This window comes from Bubalus kerabau, chromosome 12 (assembly GCF_029407905.1).
Source record: "Bubalus kerabau isolate K-KA32 ecotype Philippines breed swamp buffalo chromosome 12, PCC_UOA_SB_1v2, whole genome shotgun sequence".
In the NCBI taxonomy this organism is placed as follows: Eukaryota; Metazoa; Chordata; class Mammalia; order Artiodactyla; family Bovidae; genus Bubalus; species Bubalus kerabau.
This window is the reverse complement of record NC_073635.1, coordinates 90,358,851-90,378,593: the sequence shown is the minus strand read 5'-3', so window position 1 is coordinate 90,378,593 and position 19,743 is coordinate 90,358,851. Positions and strand designations below refer to the sequence as shown.

At 58.6% G+C, this 19,743-nt stretch overlaps 1 protein-coding gene across 2 annotated transcripts in view; it reads right to left on the bottom strand.

The window, feature by feature from the left end:
* Positions 1-19,743, bottom strand: part of ATP11A (ATPase phospholipid transporting 11A) — a 103,006-nt gene that overhangs the window by 52,476 nt on the left and 30,787 nt on the right. For both annotated transcript variants that reach the window (XM_055543050.1, XM_055543051.1), the window contains exon 2: positions 991-1,113. In XM_055543050.1, the coding sequence (XP_055399025.1) occupies positions 991-1,113 (123 nt within the window). The remainder of the gene's footprint in view (positions 1-990; positions 1,114-19,743) is intronic.

Below are 19,743 nucleotides of genomic sequence, written 5' to 3'. Positions count from 1 at the left end.
TCTCCTGGAAAGGCAAGCCCGGAGGTCTCAAGGAGTTCAGTCTTGTGTACGGAGGGGAGAGACCGCACAGCCTGAGCTGGACGTTTAATGCTGCGGTGACGAGGGCAGAGCTGGCAGCCACGTGCCCTGTGTGCCCAAGCACCACGCTGTGAACTGGCGACGCCCCGTCGTCCTCTGAGTCTGGGGCAGGGGGTACGCAGCTGAGGTTTGAGAAGGCCCTGGCTGGGGGGCTCGGTGTGAGGTCAGAATCAAAGGGAAGGGATCACACATTTGGGGTCGTTTCTTACTTTTCCTTCTTCTACCGTGTTCTGCTCAAAAGGGAACAGAACGTGGATCACACATTGTTCACCAATCACAGATCAGGCTGGAGATTTAACTCAGCACAGGCGTTTGTGCCCTTAAGGAGCCACTGTTGACAGTCTTCCAAGGTAGAAATGAACATTTTCTTTCCAAGAAGACATAGATACACCAACATATTCTCCAGACCCGTTTGTAAATTTATTTCTTACAAGCTAAGCTGTATTTTCTGCATCCTGGGCTGTTTTTAAATGAAAATGATCGTGTGTCTAGCCTTCAGCAACACCTGGTCTGAATCCACAGACATCCACCGCTATGGGCTCAGGCCCCAGGTCCCCATCCGAGGGCCTCCTCTGGACCACGACCAGCAGCGCCAGGCGTCACAGGCTGGTGGCACGGGCGACCCCTGTGCCGTGTGTTCTACAGAGGAGGGCGCTCTAGCCTGGCAGGTGGCCAGACACCTGGTAAGTGTCGCCGGGAGGATCTGAGCCCTAGACTTCAAATCTGACCCTTAAACACTACACAGTTAGAAGCGAAGTGAGGAGGAGGTGCTGTGACGCCCTAACAGCGTTTGAGGGGTGATTTGGGGGTGGTGATGAGCATGCAGCCTGGCCACTCAGGGGCGGGTGGTCCCAGCTTCGGGAGTTCTGAGGGCCCAAGGAGCCGCGGGGGGAGTCCCGGGCGGACTCTCACCTTGGAGGAGACAATCCTGTTGTCCGGGTACCTCTGGGGGATGTAGGCCTCGGCGCCTGGCGGGGGCTCCCGGTGGCCCACGTAGACTGTCCGGCTGTCCACCCAGTCCTCCTCCCCGGCACACTGCGGGTGGGAAACAGAGTCGTCAGCGTGGGCGGGACCCGCGGGCAGGGTCTTCCCAGGGTTGGCTTTCATGCTGGTCTGTGTAGAGGCCGGTGTGTGTGTGTGTGTTGTTGGGGGGGGGGCGGGCAGTTGGACTCGGTTGCAAGGTCGATCCCTACTCCCTACCTCCACCCCTGCCCCCACCCATCCCCCTGGGCCCTTCAGGAACCTGTGCTTCCTCCCCCCCAGCTCTTCAAGGAAGTGCCAGCTGCACCCCCACTGGGGGCTGAGGGGGCCTTCAAGGCGGACTGCCAGTGGAAATGACACAGCGGGCCCACTTGAAAATAAAAAGTGACAGCAAAGCCCTGAGGCTTCCAAAGAGAAAAAACAGTGAGTGATCCTAGGACTTGGGGAAAGGTCTCTAAACAGAGAAGAATGTAAAACTGTGAGCTCGGACCAGAGGGTCTCTCGGCCTCCACACAATCACAAGAACAAGACTTCCCGGAACGCAGACGACCTGCGTCTGACCCATCTCTGCCCGGACACCATGGAAGAGAGACTAGAGCCTTGGGTGGCAGGGCGGGGCCTGGACGCCCCAGACAGGCAGCCCCAGCTCAGGGCGGGGCCTGGATGCCCCAGACAGGCAGCCCTAGCTCAGGGCGGGGCCTGGACCCCCCAGACAGGCAGCCCCAGCTCAGGGCTCTGCCCCCTCCCCCCAGACAGGGAGCCCTAGCTCAGGGCTCTGTCCCCCTCCCCTAGACAGGCAGCCCCAGCTCAGGGCTCTGCCCCCTCCCCCCAGACTGGGAGCCCCAGCTCAGGGCTCTTTCCCCTCCCCCAGACAGACAGCCCCAGCTCAGGGCTCTGCCCCCTCCCCCAGACAGGCAGCCCCAGCTCAGGGCTCTGTCCCCCTCCCCCAGACAGGGAGCCCCAAGCTCAGAAGGAGCCCGCAGGGAGCAAGTCAGAAAGAGGTTTCTCAAGGCTGGTTCCCTCCCTGGGCACAGGCCAGTTTTAGTGTGATCACTGGACGCCTCCTTGGTGCCGCCCTAACCGTACAGGCCGGGGCACAATTCCTGCTCGTGGAACAAGGTCAGGAAGCAAGTGCAGGCCCTCCAGCAGGACCTGCCCCTGCAACACAAGCTCCTCCGGGAGGAGCCTCGTACTGACCGACTGAGCCCCGTACGAGAGAGCGAGCCTTGGTGCTGGCCCTTGAGGAGAGAAACAGGAGCGACAGCCCCCAGGGGCCCTGGCAGCTCCCTGAGTCTCTGAACAGGTCACAGCGCGAGGGACGGAGTGATGTCAGGGGCCTCATGCTCGACCGTCAGGCCACAGCGGCGCCCACGGAGGGTGCCCCCTGAGGTCACAGTGGCCAAAGAGCCTCAAGGCAAGACAGGCAGTTTAGGATCAGCCACTGGGGAGCCCCATGTGTGGCAGAGGCACAAACGTGCAAATCCTAAGCGGGTTAAACTCAGCTCAGAAGGCAGAGAGAAGGCAGCAGATGGGATGCTGGGAGCGCCTGTCTGCCGCGGTTCTGCGCAGGCTGATGCCGTCGTGTGCATCCTGATGCGGACAGCTGTGTGCCTGACGGGCCACGCAGCGTCCCCGTGTCCAGCCCGCCGGAAGTAATACGAAGGGATTCTGGGTCTCTGCAGGTTCACCAATGAAAACAGACTTGGCCTCTTAAGCAGTTTCTTAACCCCGCCTGTTGTAAACCAAACAGTCGCCACAGCGTCCGGGTGATGCACACCAGAGGAAGTCAGGCCACACGAAGCTCTGAGATGAGTCCCGGCTGATCGCGGAATCTCCCGGGGCAGGGCGGCCGAGGTCGGGGCAGGAGGCAGCGGGGACCCTGATTCTAAGGCGACCAACATCTAGTTTCACAACAGGCAGCGTAAGGAACAGGCAGGCGTCGGCAGCTTTTGAAAGTAAACTCCTAGGACTAGACCTAGGTGAAATTAGCTTCTGCGGAAGATGTGTTCACACATGGATCACAGCAGGACGGCTCGGCCCGCGCTCTGGCCTATCAGCCGGCCGAGAACATACACCCCTTCCCTCCAGAGGAGGTCGGGAGGCAGGTGGGATCCGACCTCACAGATTCCCACATTCCTGGGGAATCCCAAGACGTCCCACCAAAACGCAGGTGAACTGGAGGCCAAGGCTTTGTCTGCACGGCCCCCAGGGATGCCCCACAAGATACTTGCGAGTCATGTCTGCTGAGGGATTGGTACCTGGGATGGACCAGCCAACACAACCAACAGTAAAAAGGCAAGTAAGGCGGGGGATTCGACTGCACATTTCTCCAAGAGCTGCAATGGCCAACGGGCACATGGAAAGATATTCAAAATCAACAGCCCTCAGGGAAACACAGGGGCTAGACACGGAGGACCAAACACTGGACGACTCGTGTACATGGGGTGTTTGCAACAGGCAGAGCCGTGGAGACGGAAACAGCACCGTGGCTGCCTGGGGCCAGGGAGGCTGCCGCTCCTGTACCGGGTTTATTCCGGGAAATGACGATGTTTTAATATTAGATCATGGTGGTGCTCCATAAGTTGGTAAATGCACTAAAAACCACTGATTTAGACTTCTTGAACAGAAAGATTTTAGGATCTAGTAATTTTGTTTCAGTAAAGCAGTCCCTTAGGGCCCCCACGGGTTCCTGGGTCCCGAGCATCACCCGTCACATTTCTGAGTTGGTGCAGAGACCCTGTCCAGGGTCAGTGCAGGGAACCTCACGTCTCTGAAGCCGCTTCCACCCCGTCTTCTCACTGCTGTGTCACCAGAACGCAAGATGCTTCCCATTTTAGGGAAAACAAGGAATATCTTTAAGGCTGGTTTTTCAATAGACAGCAATTCCTAGTGGATAAAACTGAGCTTGACGGACTTCCCAAGGAGAACAGCTAAGATTGGAGAAACTCGAAGCGATCACAGTGAGGCAGGATGGAATGAACACAGCCGCAGAGCACCCCGGCTCTCTGCGCCGGGCTGAGGAAACACCCCACTTCCAGGGCCCTCACGGGCATCAGCATTTCAGGTGCAGTGGCCGGGCTCCTGGCTGGACCTCGGGGCCCAGCAGGGAAGGTGCGAGGGATTCGCAGACAGGCCCCGTGCAGATGCTGCACATCACCTCTGCCAACACGCTGCTTCTGGACTCGGAACCCACCCCTTCCCCAACCCAAAAGTGGCTGAAGAACCAGAGGAGCCAAGTGTGGGCAGCGGTCTGGCCCTCACAGACCTCGCCATGGGCCGTGTTGGGATCTGGGCGCGGCAGCCTGAGCGCTCAAGTCAGAAAGCTCACAAGGACGGAAGAGAGTCTGAAATACGCCGAAAATCAATCTTGGCCAGCAGCAGTCACTAATGGAAGTTTCAAACTGCAGCTGAAACAAACACAACCTATTAGCCGAATTACACGGCCCGACCGGAACGACAGCATGTAACCTAGCCTCGATTCACCAGATCCGCTTTTGCAGAGGTGGTTCCCCCCAACAGCCATTTTCAGGACAAAGCAATGCTTGTTCCGTAGTCCGTTTTCAGCTTTAAAAGCCAACACTTCTTGTTTGATGGGTAAAGAGGCGTTTCTGAACACGGGCATCTCCCACTCACGTCCCTGTGCTCTGGCTTCTCGTGGCGAGTGTGGTGTGGCCCCACCGTCTCCAGCACCCACACCCCCACCACAGGGCGTCCGTCCACCCAGGGAGCTTTCACTGTCCTCTGCAAACCTCCTCAGGTGCAGTGATTAAAACCACACTCCATGAACCGATCAGATCAGAGTCCTCGGCGTGCATCACCAGCCTTCCCAGGGCCTGCGAGCAGAGTCGGACCTCCTGTGGGGAGGCAGGGACCCAGGTGCCCCCATCACTGAACCTGCAGCCTTGGCCCCTGCAGGAGTGGGAAAGACAGGCCCTTCCTCCCCAGGAAAATGGCAGCCCGCTCCAGTATTCTGGCCTGGGGAACCCCATGGACAGAGGGGCCTGGTGGGCCACGGCTCATGGGGTTGCCAAGAGTCGGACACAACTGAGCGACGGGGTTTTTCCCTCCTCAGGCAAATTCTCGGCCTCTGCGGGGTGCTCAGTGTCATTTTTCTGCCGTGAACATATTATTAAGCACAGAAGCATCTGGGTCACAGAAGGACCAGTGACGGTCCGCCTCACTTGGCAACGTGAGCATCTGGCAAACGGTAAACGTTGCCAACCTAGACTGTAGCTTACTGGGCCCGGAACCAAAATTAAAACAAAACTTCAGCCACAGATGACTCTGGGCTGCCCTAGGCTCTCCCCCTCTCACAGTTACAGGTGGAAGAGCTCCATGCTGGGGCGCCCAGCCAGAGGCGGGAGTGGGGTGGATGGACGGAGCACTGGCCGCGCTGCCTTGCCCCATTGAGACGCACAGCAGCGATGCCCGCAACAGTGGCGTTTCCAGACGAGGCTGCATGTGAAGCCGCTGACATCGCTCCCTGGACGTCAGTGTGAGACCGGCAGAGGTGATCCCAGGGGGCTTCTGTCCGGTCTCCCGCAGCGACCCCTCGCAACGCGCATCCTCAGTGCCCGTGCAGAGATGGAGCCTCGTCCCCGGTCCCGGGGGGTGGTCAGCCCTCCCCACAGGGGATGCAGCTTCTAGCTGAACTCATGTACCTGTGGGTCACCTGTTGCCACCTGTCCCGTGAGGGCCACAAAGGCCTGGCTCCCTGGAAAGCAGGCCGAGGTGGGTCCCCTGGATACTGGCTGGGGAGGCAGGTCACCCCTGCCTGTTGGGGGGCAGCCTCTGTGCCAGGTGTGGGGGCAGTATCCCCACATCAAAGTCAGGAAATGGCCCTACAAGAAGCAACAAGTCCAGTCTAAGCTGGGGGCCGGAGTAGGGGACAAGATGGGCCAAGTGACCAGGCAGTGAAACAAGAAAATTCTAAGACAGAGACGAGGCTCTCCCCGCTGGAGGAAGACCCTCAGCCTTCGGTCTCAGGGGAGAGCCCGCTCCCCCGTCCAGCCGTCCAAGGGGGCCCAGCTTGGCGCAGGCCCATCGGGGAGACTGTGACGGCCGGGTCTAGCTCCCCCGCCCGGCCGTGGCCCACTGCTACCCAAGCCCTCAGCTCCTACCCCAGAGAGAAAGGGCAGGGAGTCCTGAGTCACCGACCGGATAATTGCTGCCCTGAGCCGGAGGCTGGGGCTCCCATGACCGGGAGCACAGCACAACGAGCCCGTGTCCCCTCGAGCTTGCCGGGGGGCGGGGGGCAGGTCAGAGGCTGGACGGGCCCCGCGCTGGAAGGGCTCTGCTGGTGCTGGCAGGGGGCGTTTGTGAAGAAGGGGCCGAAAAGGGCATTGAGGCCCAGGTCCCCAGGAGGCGGGGAGCACCACGCAGCCTGGCAGAGTCCCGTCCGGTTCCCACCCTCGCCCCTGCCCAGCGAGGCTCAGCGGGAGCTGTGGGCTCCTCTCCGGATGCGCCCCCTGGAAACCGCCCCTCTTCGTGATGGAAACCCATCCTGGTGGGCCGCCAGCTGGTCACGAGACGACGCACCGTCAGCAGCCTCTGCAGCGTAAACGTGGCTGAAGAAGCCAGAACAATCGCAGAGAGGAACCGGCCGAGCACTCGGGCAGCAGGAACCAGGGCTCAAGGCGGGTGGGAACCGGCCCGCAGGACAGACGTTCGAACGTCATGCCAGCAATCCCCGTGCCTCCAGCAGCGCCTGAGACCCTCGCCTGAGGGCTGGCAGGAGGACCGCACACTCTTCCCACCACAGACTGTCTCCTTGCAGAGACAGAACAATGAGAAGAAAGCCAGCAACACCCCAGTCCCCACACACAAAGTGCTGGGGCCCACGGAGGCTTTCTGCCACTGGAGCCACACACCTTCCACGGCACAGGAGGCTTACTTTCCACACGCTGAATATAAACCAAGTGAAGGCCCCGCAGGCTGACGGGGAGTTACGGCAGCGGTGCGGGCAAAACACCAGCTGACGGGATCATGGCATCTGCAGAAAGCGCCCCTCAGCTGCCTGGGACCCGCACGAGGCTCCGGAACCCCGAGGCAAAGGCTCTGTCTGCGGGGAGAGGCCTGCCTCGGAGCCTGGGGCTGAGGCCACCCCACGTGGTCTGCGCATCAGGACAGGGACCGCCGGGGGCCACTAACACGTCCTGAGACCCAGGCCCAGCGGAAGGGGCAGGAGCCAGAGGGGAGAGTGGGAGGTGCTCGCTGGTCTCTGTGCACAGCCTCCCCGAGACCATCCCTGAGACCGGGAGTGTGGTCCCCGGCTCCTGGAGCCACGCTCCTGACGCCCCGCTGGCCCCTCCCCGGGCAGCCCACCCTGCCCCCTCCCCGAGGATCAGGAGGCCCGTCCCCCACCGATAGAGGGTCAGGCCTCTGCGTGACCGGCCTCACCCTGCCTCTATCTGCCCCCGCTTCCGGACAAGTGCACAGGTCAAGTGGCCCTCAGCGTCTGTGACTCATTCCCCAAACCTGAAAACAGCCCTAAGTGTGTCTTCCTGTGCGGGAAGCCCACTTGAGAAACGTCGGTGTTTTCTGTCCACTCTCAATCTCAGCTGTGTCACCGAGCACTCTCAGAGGAAAGGATGTTTAGATGAAGGATGGCTTTCTGGGGCCAGGCCTGCCGAGGAGGCTGGAGGGCTGGAGAGAAGCTTCTAGAACAGGACACTCCTCCACAGGCCTGAAGGGCGCCAGGAGATCCCCCGGGGGACGGCAGCTGATACGGCCAGCTGCAGCCGCAGGGTGCTGGGATCGCCCTGGGTAATGGGGCAACCGTTCCACACCCCAGCACGTCCTCATCTAACAAGCACCCCGCTTCCTGCCTCCACGATCCTGATTCTTGACAAAGGACTTCCCTAACTCAGTGGGTTTTGCCTTTATAAGCCTTGAATCCTTGACTCAGAATCTCCCGTGCTGTAATCCTCCGTCTGGCTCAAACGGAACTTTTCTATTCCTATTATAGATTGTTCGTTGACTATTTCCATTGACACGACGGAAATACAGACAGCCCCCTCTGAACGGAACAACAGTGACAGGTTACACGGCCCAGGGCAGGAAGGGGTATCACACAGCTCCTGGGGCCACCCCTTCAATGCTGTCCTTGAGCCGGACTCCCTCCAGCATCCCAGTCAACAAGAGATGGAGACCCCGTCTGGGTCGGTCAGCTGGCAGGAACGGGGAAAGCCAGCCCAGTGGGGCCAGAGCCCCCCTGCCTCCTGCTGCCCCTCCCTGGAGGGCTTCCCCCGTCAGAGCCGGGGCCCCTCCTGTCAAACACCTCCCCAAGTCCCCTCACTGGGAAACGCCAGCAGCACGCGAGCCGATTCCCTCCGACCTGCTGCCCCACAGGATCACGATGACAGCGACTGAGCCGAGGCTCATCCGCAGGGGTGAGCACAGACGGGGCCAGCCTGAGCCCCCGAGGCACGGAGCTGCACGCACGGGGGACCTGCACACCCGAGACGCTGTCCCCAGGTTTTTCAGGCAGAGGCAGACGTCCTCATGCGGGCATCAGCCTCTCTGGGGTCACCCTGGAAGAGGAGACGGGGCCACAGGCCGGCACGTTTCAGGGAGCCGACGTGTTCTGAAGCCCACCCCAGGGCGCAGCCCTCCGGCAGGCTGCCCAGGGCCCCACCTCCTCCTGGTCGTGGGAGTGCTGACGCGGCCGAGCGGGCCGTCGGGGGACACAGCCTCAGGCCTCACTGGCTGCTGCAGCGTGACCCTCGGGGACTGTGAGCGCCATAGCCCTCGTCTACGTCTCTCTACGGGACTTCTTTCTCTCGCAGGTTGATAGACGCTGGTTATAGGCGATGGACACGATGATTCATGCGCGCACACCTGCACACACCCACTCCAGCCAGTCACTTCTCTCTCTAGTCTCATCGCACGGAGTTTTACACCACGATGCTGGCAGATTTGCCCATCTGCAGATTTTGCCCACAGCCGAAATGCGGTATGCTTTGATATTTTTAAAGATGCTATCTGACTTCCGTTCCTAGGTGATACAGGCTTGCTGGCTGATTGATTAATTGATCTGAAGACCCCACCACATAACTGGACAGATGAAGGAACAATTAAGTTCCAGCGGGAGGAAGGGATTTGCCCAAAGCAGCAGGTCCAGGGCAAAACCCAGGGGTCTAGTTCCCCATCCTGGTCCCCAGCCAGGGTTGTCAGGCCCAGGAGCCAAAGTAAGATTCTAAGTGGTCAAACTTGGATGGATAAATAATTTTGTTGTGCTCAGTCACTCAGCTGTGTCTGACTCTTTGCGACCCCATGGACTATACAACCCGTCAGGCCCCTCTGTCCATGGGATTTCCCAAGCAAGAATACCGGAGTGGGTTGCCATTTCCTCCTCCAGGAGATCTTCCTGACCGAGGGATAGGACTGGCATCACCTGCACTGGCAGGCAGACTCTTCCCCACCGAGCCACCTGGGAAGCCACGGACAATTCGGGGAGAAGAAAAAATTCCTAAGTGTCAGCTTCCACAATCGTGACTAGATCACAACTCTTCCACAAGAGCCGTATTTACTGCTGGTTTCTACCTTCCATCAGGGTCAGAAACTCAGGGTCGGGCAAGTAGCTGAGGGACGCAGGTGGGCGTGTCCCGGAGACGGGCGGTCCTTCCTGGGGCGGGCGCAGGAGGCAGCCACACCGCGGGGCCACCAGCCCAGCCAAGGGGTTTCAGGTCTTTGCGGCGGCAGAGCCAGAACAAGCCACGCCATCTGGCCCGGGGGCCGCCCTGATGGTGTCTGCCCAGCGTGGTGGATGCAGGCATCATCCCAGCTCCAGCACCCACTAAAGGCCTGTGGGGGATTACCCGGTGGCCCAGGAACAGCCACGGAGAGGGAAGTGAGATCCTGCAAGCCACGTGGCACGGCCAAAAGATAAAAAAAATAAAAATAAAAGGGCTGTGGATTTGACACATACAATACTCACTGCACGGTAACCAGCGTTCACCCTCTCAGCCACAGCGCTTTAGACCTGAGCTTGATTTCGTCCAGTTCCTGTCTACGCAGCGAGTACCACCAGGTGCAGCGCTGGGGCCCTGGTGACCGTCCACACAGACGCGCTTCGGGCCTGGCGTCCGGGTCTGAGAGGCAGAGGAGTCCGCCCAGCTGTGAACGTGTCCTCAGCGTCTGCATGAGTTTGGGGGGCGGGAGGGGGACTAGGCAAGTGTGTTTAAGTTGAGATAGAATCTCTAAAAAACACATCGAAACAATGGTGGAAAACAGCGCTGACACCACCTGTTCGGGTTTCTGTCTGAAAAACCTTTTCTAGTTAAACCACCAAGAGCTGCAGTCGCACCGAGCCATCTGGCCGGGCAGCAAGCGGCTCTGAGCCCGCTGGTGGTCCTGGCACCGGGAGCCTCGGCCACAGGAAGCCCGGGGCGTGCACGGGCCTGACGGCACTCTCGTGAGCTCCAGATGACGAGAGAAAAATAGGACAGATGACTTCTGTCCCCACCTCTGGACCGAGCGTGAGCAGAGGCTGGAGACGGAAGGCTGGGGCCCCCCTGCTGGCAACACCGGAATCCGTCCAGTTTCTCTTCCCCCTCACACACCAGCCCCCCGCGCCCCCTGGTGCCCCTGCCTCCGCCCCCAGCGGGGCCTGCCCCGAGGTATGAGGGCTGTCCCTCCCACCAGCTGACAAGGACAGGGCATTAGTGCTGAGGATCAGTCAGCAAGGTTGTGTCTTCCAAGGCCTGCAATTATTTTTTAAAGGGAAAAGCAACTCACAAGAAAAATATATAACTTCTTCAGCTCAGATCTGTCGCTCAGTCATGTCCGACTCTTTGCGACCCCATGAACTGCAGCACGCCAGACCTCCCTGTCCTCACCAACTCCTGGAATTGACTCAAACTCATGACCATCGAGTCAGTGATGCCATCCAACCATCTCCTCCTCTGTTGTCCCCTTCTCCTCCTGCCTTCAATCTTTCCCAGCATCAGGGTCTTTTTAAATGAGTCAGCTCTTCGCATCAGGTGGCCAAAGTATTGGAGTTTCAGCTTCAACATCAGTCCTTCCAATGAACACCCAGGGCTGATCTCCTTTAGAATGGACTGGTTGGATCTCCTTGCAGCCCAAGGGACTCTCAAGAGTCTTCTCCAACACCACAGTTCAAAAGCATCAATTCTTCAGGGCTCAGCCTTCTTCACAGTCCAACTCTCACATCCATACATGACCACAGGGAAAACCATAGCCTTGACTAGACGGACCTTTGTTGGCAAAGTAATGTCTCTGCTTTTTAATATGCTATCTAGGTTGGTCATAGTTTTTCTTCCAAGGAGCAAGTGTCTTTTAATTTCATGGCTGCAGTCACCCTCTGCAGTGATTTTAGAGCCCAAGAAAATAAAGTCTCTCACTGTTTCCATTGTTTCCTCATCTATTTGCCACGAAGTGATGGGACCGGATGCCATGATCTTGGTTTTTTGAATGTTGAGTTTTAAGCCAGCTGACTTCTTACCAAGTCAGTCACTATGGTTTTCAAAGAATGATTATACAAGCCCCCCCACCCCAACCCTTTTTTCCCCCAATTGACATGTTGTTATTTGAGTAAGAATAGGCGATTTCAGCAACGATGCCATTCTTACTTTTAGGTAAAGTTGGAACAAAATGAAGTCTATGAAGAAAACATGTTTTGCTTTCTTTTGTTTAAACCTTCCAAGACAGGCTCCAAAGCCCTCTGAATAATCTTGGAAGCGCCTTTGACACGGCAAACACAAGATAGAGATCGCCTATCTCTGTCTTTCCGTCAAAATGAAAGTACATCTGCCGAGCGAGTATGACGTTGGGGAAACTTTATTGATGGGTGAGTTCAATGAACTGTTAACATAACCGAGGGGTCAGAGTCAAGGCTAGCCTGAATCAAAGGAATCAGGCATCCTGGGGCTCGCAGTGGAGGGGCCCCAGGGTCCGGATGGCCCCCAGCAGCCCTGGCCCGGATGAGCACGCCCTGCTCAGCACGCGGGTGGTGGGTGGGCCTCAGGGAGGGGGACGGGGGTCTGGACAGCCCCCAGCAGCCCTGGCCAGGATGAGCACGCCCTGCTCAGCACGCGGGCGGCGGGTGGGCCTCGGGGAGGGTGACGGGGGTCTAGATGGCCCCCTGGGATCCCTGGCCCAGATGAGCACGCCCCGCTCAGCACGCAGGTGGCGGGTGAGCCTCGGGGAGGGTGACGGGGGTCTAGATGGCCCCCTGGGATCCCTGGCCCAGATGAGCACGCCCCGCTCAGCACGTGGGCAGCGGGTGGGCCTCGGGGAGGGGGACAGGGGGCCTCAGGCCATTTCCTGTCAATCGATTTCCTGTGAGGCCCTGAAAACGAGCTGATGTTTGGGAATACCAAATCCACATGTGAAAGGACAGAGAAGTCAGCCTTGATCCGGATAAGGCCCCCAGTTTCCGCAGATCCTGGGCAGGAAGCCGGGACAGTGACGGCAACACTGGAAGCCAGGCGGGACGAGTGCCTTTCCCTCCAGAAGGGCTGCGGGAAACGGCCTGGCGTGCCTCACCTGCTGGCTCTGAAACAGAGGGCTTCTGTGTTTGCTCTTGGGACACACGCTGCCTCGTGCCTGACGGCCAGACTCAGATGTCCACCCCCGCCAGGCTCCGTGGGGTCCTGGGCGCCCCGAACCCCACAGCACATCTGTAACACTCACACAGCCCAGAGCCACGGCCCCAGCAGACCCCAGAGCTCGCTCGCCACTGCCCCCGGGGACCACCTCTCGCCTTCGGGAGCGCAGCGACGCCGGCCTGACCCAACCCGCCCCGTGCACAGCCGCACAGACCCCACTGGCAGCCCTGCACGGAGCGTGGGCAGCGAGCCCGCTAGCCCACAGCGTGCCGGAGGCTCAGGCCGAGGCCACAGCAGAACTGGGTCGGCCCCGCCTCCTGTTTCATGGGTTCAGTTGTATTGAGCCTGTATTTTGGGTTTGGCTCTATGGCATAAGTATGATGCAATGTCAAGACAGAATTAAGTATTATCGTAATAAAACGAAGTCAGGATTAGGGTTCTTGGACAAGTTCCTCCGCTCTAACCATGCTTCGCTGTTGGGAAACCACCCCAGGGTGCGGGTACTGACAACCAGCTTCTGCGACACACAGTGTCGGCCACCTGGAGGGGAGGAGTGCGCTTTCTGAGGTCTGTATGTTTTTAGCCCCTTGCCCTTAAAAAAGAAGGTGCAGAGGCCAGAGGAGCTGAGAGGAGGGCGCCCAGCAGGCATTTGCTGAGGGAACACACATAGCACTTTCCCTCCACACGGCCAGGCTGGAGCCTTAACGCCACTGGACGACCACCCGAGGGGGAAACGGGGACTCTGGGACAGTTTCGGGGTCTCACGCGCTACAGGAGGGACACGCACAGGTGTGAGTCACGAGGATCACACCAACGCGGCCCTCCCAGTCACGGGCATGTCACACCTGAACCTAATGACAACCAGAAAGACGCCGTCCCCTCGCTGGCAAGGACCCCGAGAAACAGCCCGGGAAGATGCCCCAACGCCTCGTAAGCTAACCACAAGCAAGGGATGCCCTGGGCCCTGCCCACACCTGCAAAGGGCCGTGTCTGCTCTGGGGTCGGCAGCCCACCTCAACAAACACAGTCCGAAACCTAGAGCACAAACAGCTGCCGCCAGAGGCTATGTTCCAGCCTTGCAACAGTCCTGAGGGGAGGCGCCTTGCTCTAGAGCAGACGGGAAGCTCCTGAGGGGAGGCACCTCGGTCTCCTGTGGCAGACGGGAGCCCAAGGCCAGAGGCACGGGGAAGCCCCCCACAGGCCACTCAGGAGCTGCCCACCCATCAGGGCCAGCAGGGCCTGCAGGACACGGAGGAAGGGAGAAAACCGGCCCCTCGTGGTGAAGGTGAGACTGGCCCAAGCTGGGGCCCAGTCTGAAAGGTCTGAAGCCAGGCCAGGCAGAGGAAGTCGAAATCCAGCCCCTTTTGACCCAGAAAGCAGGGGTTGGTGGACCATGGCCTGCAGTTTTGGTACAGAACTGTGGTGTTGGAGAAGACTCTTGAGAGTCCCTTGGACTGCAAGGAGATCCAACCAGTCCATTCTGAAGGAGATCAGCCCTAGGATATCTTTGGAAGGAATGATGCTAAAGCTGAGACTCCAGTACTTTGGCCACCTCATGCGAAGAGTTGACTCACTGGAAAAGACTCTGATGCTGGGAGGGATTGGGGGCAGGAGGAGAAGGGGACGGCAGAGGATGAGATGGCTGGATGGCATCACTGACTCGATGGACGTGAGTCTGTGTGAACTCCGGGAGTTGGTGATGGACAGGGAGGCCTGGCGTGCTGCGATTCATGGGGTCGCAGAGAGTCGGACACAACTGAGCGACTGATCTGATCTGATCTTACATCTTTAAACAGCTGAAAAAACCGAAAGAAAACTAACGACTTCTGACGTGTGACGATTACAGAAAAGCAGACGTCGCCGTCTATAGAGAGGGCTCACTCTGGGCTGTCACGGCTGCGCTCACACCACAGGACAGGGAGGAGCGGACAGGCCACGCGGCCTCGGAGCCTGAAACGTTTACCGTCACGGCCGTCACAGAGGGCTGGCAGCCGGGCCGACAGGACAGACGTGACTAGGAAGGCTGGGGCTTGATCAGTGCTTCTCGAAGCCAAAATGATTAGGTCTGGTCCATCTGGGTCCCCCAACCATCTTGGTGAGCCTGGTGCCTCCCTGCCTCCCACACAAAGCTGGGACCCACGTGAGGTCCTGGCGGAGACCAGCATTGCACAGGTGAGGCAGGTGAGAACCAGCACCATCATGACCCCAGGGGAAGACGCAGAGCAGTGACCAACAGGGGCAGTTCCTCCCGCCTCAGGGGCCCTGCCTCCAGAAGACCATCCCAAGGACCTGTGTGCAAGAACACCGCTGATTTCCAAGGCTGGTGACTGCGGCTGCTGGCTGCTGTAATCACAGAAGACTAGAGACCGATGTCCACAGACGGGCTGGCTGAATCACAAGGGAGTGCTGTCCAGCTGTGTCCACACAACGTGCTGACACAGAGTGACCGCCAGACGTGCCAAGAGAAAGAAGATACGACAGTCTCCCCCAGTGAGAACTGCTATGTGGAACGTACCAAATTCCGAGAACTCTGAGACGACGAACCACATTGTCCACAAGTTCACACAGCCATATCATCCTGGACTCCAATTTCTTCCCAAAGTGTTCAGCCACACTAATAAATCAGCCATTTCCTAACCTTTTCGCCTCTGAATCCACACAGGACTCGTCGACAGCTCTGTTCGCCGATCAGGGTCCCTTTGTCTCGACACTGATAACCTGGCTTCCTGAGTGTCATCTGCTCCTGACAGTCGATACTATTCAGGTGCTTCTGACAGCGAGAGTCTGTGGCTGCAGGCACGGTCCCGACTTCCAGGCCAGCTCACCCTCACTTCCTTTCTCCAAATAACTGTGTGAAGATAAAACACGGATGGTGTCCAAGCACTGGTTTTGGCAGACCCTTATTCTCAGATGACTGAGGCCCAGGACAGATTCCCCATGACTACCGTCTGAAGTCACCTGGTCCTGTTCTGATCCTTCTGGTCGGGAGACTCTGGGTGGGTCTCCTGGGATTTGAGTGTGTGCGAGCCGGGCATGTGGATCACCTGCTGCTGCGTCTCTTCATAGCGTGTGTATTCTCCGTCACTTCCGCTGTGTCTGACTGAGGCCCTTCGGAGGGCTGACCCTACGACCCTTCTGTAGCCCGCCAGGCTCCTCCGTCCAAGGGCTTCTCCAGGCAAGAATACCGGAGTGGGTTGCCATGCCCGCCTCCCGGGGATCTTCCCCACCCAAGAACTGAACCTGCCTCTCTTATGTCTCCTGCATTGACAGGCGGGTTCTTTACCACTGAGCCACCTGCGAAGCCGCAGCAGGGGTAAATGACTCTGTTTCTCTGTCTCCCATTCACTCCGGAGGGCTTGCCCGCAGGGAGCCCCTCGCCGGCAGCCGCCAGAGCCAGGTGGCGCCCCCCACCCTGCCCGGCGTTCCTGGAAACCCTGGCGTGGGCTGGCGAACCCACGCCTCCTCCGCGGCAGCCTCAGGAGGGCTGGCTGGCAGCACAGTAAACCTTGGCATCCGCACTCTTCGGCTGTCAGACCACATCCCGCGTTCTGTCTGGTAGGAAAGTGGGGTGTGTGCTTGCCGCTCAGAAGGCAACTAAGGGTACGATTAGAGCATCTCCGAGCAAACGCTTGTGAATTTCCTCACGTAGAAACACAGGCAGTCAGCAGGGAGCGTCCACGCTCTGGGCCGCAGCTCTGCCCCCGACACAGGGGGCTCCCCCCCGCGTGCCCACATGCCCAGCTCTGCGCACAGCGCCACCAGGGCCTGGGCTGCTGCTGCTGCTGCGCTGGCCCGGCGCTGACCTCAAAGATGCCCCCCGCCTGCCAGCCCCGTGTCGTCACGGGCACCCCGTCTTCCCGCCTTCCTGTCTGTGGCCCCCGCCCCCCACCCGACAAAGCTGCTGCTGCTTTTACGTATCAGCTGCCTGACGCTCACCAGAACGGGAGCACGTGAGGACCCTGACCCCACTGAGCAGCACACGAAGGGCAGGGCAGGCACTCAAGCAACACCCGTGGAATGGATGAAACCGGAAGGGAAACCAAGCCTCACCCGAAGAACGACCACCCCTGCACAACGGGGCTCTGGTTCCCACGGCACCCTCGCCAGCCCCCCCACCCCCGGCTACGCCCCGAGGCCAGGGTGCAGGACCTGACTCCTTCACAGAATCGGGAGGGACCCCCAGGGGCGACCCCCGGGGGCGGTGCAGCTACTGCTGACAATCAATTTAGCTCTGTATACGTCACACATGCTCTTTGGCACGCCTGATACGTTTCATTAAAAAACTGCTTATAATCCCATCTTTTCAAAATGCTAAAAAATAAAAGTGTCCATTTTTTAGGAGAATGTGGCCAGAAATAGAAGGCTGGGGCCAGGCTGACCGATTCCAACTGGCTCTCAAGTCTGATCCTGCTGGGATGAAGGTCAAGGCCGAGAGCGGGGCCAGCTGCACAGAGAGCTGCCCCCAGGCTGGGACACGGGGGTTACCTGGCCACATCTGCCCACCCAGAGCCTCGTGCCAGCGTTAGTTCTCTGCACTCTGTGAGCTGGAAAAGGAGGGGCAAGGCACGCAAAAGGGGCAGAGAGGTGGCCGAATTAACAAATCTGAGCTGTTACAAAGACTCCAGCCTGATCTTACAGCCCTTGTGGCAATGAGAGCTGACCACAGACTGAAATTTTAACGGTGCAAATGCTGAAGATGTGGACCCACAGGCAGCATTTTCCGCTGGATACAATTAGGGTTTTAAAATACTGTGTGCATTATATTTTACTGTACACAGTTGGCTAAGCTGACAACACAACTGCTCATTCAGATTATCAGAAAAATTAACATAAATCCCCATAATTTTAAGGTGCATTCATGCTTAGAATTACTTCAGAATAAAGATGTCTACTGCATGATCATCAAAATTAAAAGGTAATAAAAGCCTGCCCTGGCCTGTGTGATGGCTCCTAGCTTCTGCCCATAAATGTTTTATGAAGTCATTCCTTCCTTTCGGTTTCCTCTTATCCTTTCTTTTTGCACACAGTCCTACTTTTTTTTTTTTTTTTTTGGAAAAAGCTACAAAGACTCTGTGAAATGTGCACATAATGCACTCTCTAAGAAAAGCATCATTTCTTTGAAACACTGCCAAAATAACTATTTTGCTTTTGCAGTATCTTGGCACCATCACCCGCTTGCTGAGCAGAGGGAATGCTCGCCAGTCAGAGCTCCGTGGTCCAGCAGGCGGCCCGGGTGTCGGCCAGGGCCCATCACCCTCACTGTCCACTCTCTCTCATCCCCCATCAGGATGGGGGATCAGGGCCCATCACCCCACTGTCCACTCTCTCTCATCCCCCATCAGGATGGGGGACCAGGGTCCATCACCCCACTGTCCACTCTCTCCCATCCCCCATCAAGACGGGGGTCAGGGCCCATCACCCTCACTCTCCACTCTCTCCTGGCCCCATCAGGACGGGGATCAGGGCCCATCACCTCATTGTCCACTCTCTCCCATCCCCCCATCAGGACGGGGGTCAGGGCCCATCACCCCACTGTCCACTCTCTCTCATCCCCCATCAGGACGGGGGTCAGGGCCCATCACCTCACTGTCCACTCTCTCCCATCCCCCATCAGGACTGGGACCAGGGCCCATCACCTCACTGTCCACTCTCTCCCGGCCCCATCAGGACAGGGGTCAGGGTTCTCCTTTTATCCCCGACGGGCTCCCTCAAGAATCTATTTATGCTGAAGCTTTAAAGAGCTCCTGAGGTGAACCGCTCCCATTCACACCCTTGTCCTCGGTCACCTCCACACCCTCATCAGCACACGGCAGGGACTGGCTTCCTCTGTCGGCTCTCCGGAGAGCTTCCCACGCCTCCCCCACCCTCCAGGACACACGGCGTTCTCACGACACAGAACCAGAATCCCCAACCTGTTACTTACAGATTGGACTTACGTCTGATCACTGGACTGAACCACTAAGCTCACGCTTAGTCCAGGGGGTAGGACTGGACCTGGAGTCTGGGGGCTGCAAGCTTCAACGTGGGTTCACAGGACCATCTCACGCGGTAAAGCAAAGGATAACAGAAGCGAGCCAAAGCCAGCGCTGTGGAAAAGCTTGTTTTGGTTTTCTTTAGCTAAGGAGGGAAACAGGAACCTGCAGAGGGCACGGAGCCTGTCCACTGTGTCCAGAGGCAGGGTGCCCCACGCCGCGGGGCAGTGCCCAGACCAAGTAGGCGGGCGGGGCGCTGGAGGGCCGCACGTGGCGGGGCACTCAGCACCGTCCGCACCACTGCAGCCTGGGGGATGCCCCCTCTGACGGACAGCTCGCGGACATCAGACAGGAGGCCCGCCGGCAAGGTCAGACCAGGCAGTGGCGGCCCCCACCTCTGTCCGGTGCGACCTCGGCCTCACCTCCCAGCAACGATCAAAGCTCGACTCCCATCACCGCGGTAACCCATGGATGGAAGGGAGAACTGGGGGACCGGGAGAGACCATCCGTCACCCTCTGCACCCTGCCTCCAGGTTCCCTCTGCTTCTTTCTGTCCTGATAAATCACCAGAGATATAGTTCATCACATTCCATCTACTTGGTTTGAAATACTGCAATACAGGATGACTTTTTCAGACACAATTTCCTCATTTTTAAGAGTTTTCACTTGGGCTCCATCTGGGGCCACAGCTGACTGCTCTGAAAATCATCCTAAAGTGACTCAGTTTCCTTTAAAGCTAGAAGCACATTTGGAAAAGCACAGGGTGGCCCCTGTGTGTCCTGTGGTCAGTTTGCAGGATTTATATTAAAATGGTTCCTGCGGTCACAGCTGGAACGACAGCCAAGCACACGAGGGACCCACTGCACTGCACCCTCCATGCCAGAATGACCACAGGGCGGGCAGGGCAGGCGCCTCGAAACACGTTCCCTGCAAAAGCCAGCAGAGGCGACTGCGGTTCGGTGAGCGTTGGAGCGGAGGTCACTGGATGGGGCGGGCTGGGCTGGGCTGGGCTGCAGGCGGGGGTGTGAGGGTGCCCGGAGGCACCACCTGTAACTTATTAACCGCAGTGAAGCTCCACCATTTTCTTACGATGTGTCTCGGGGTCACCAAATGGGCAGAGTCTGAGAGGGACCAACCAGCAA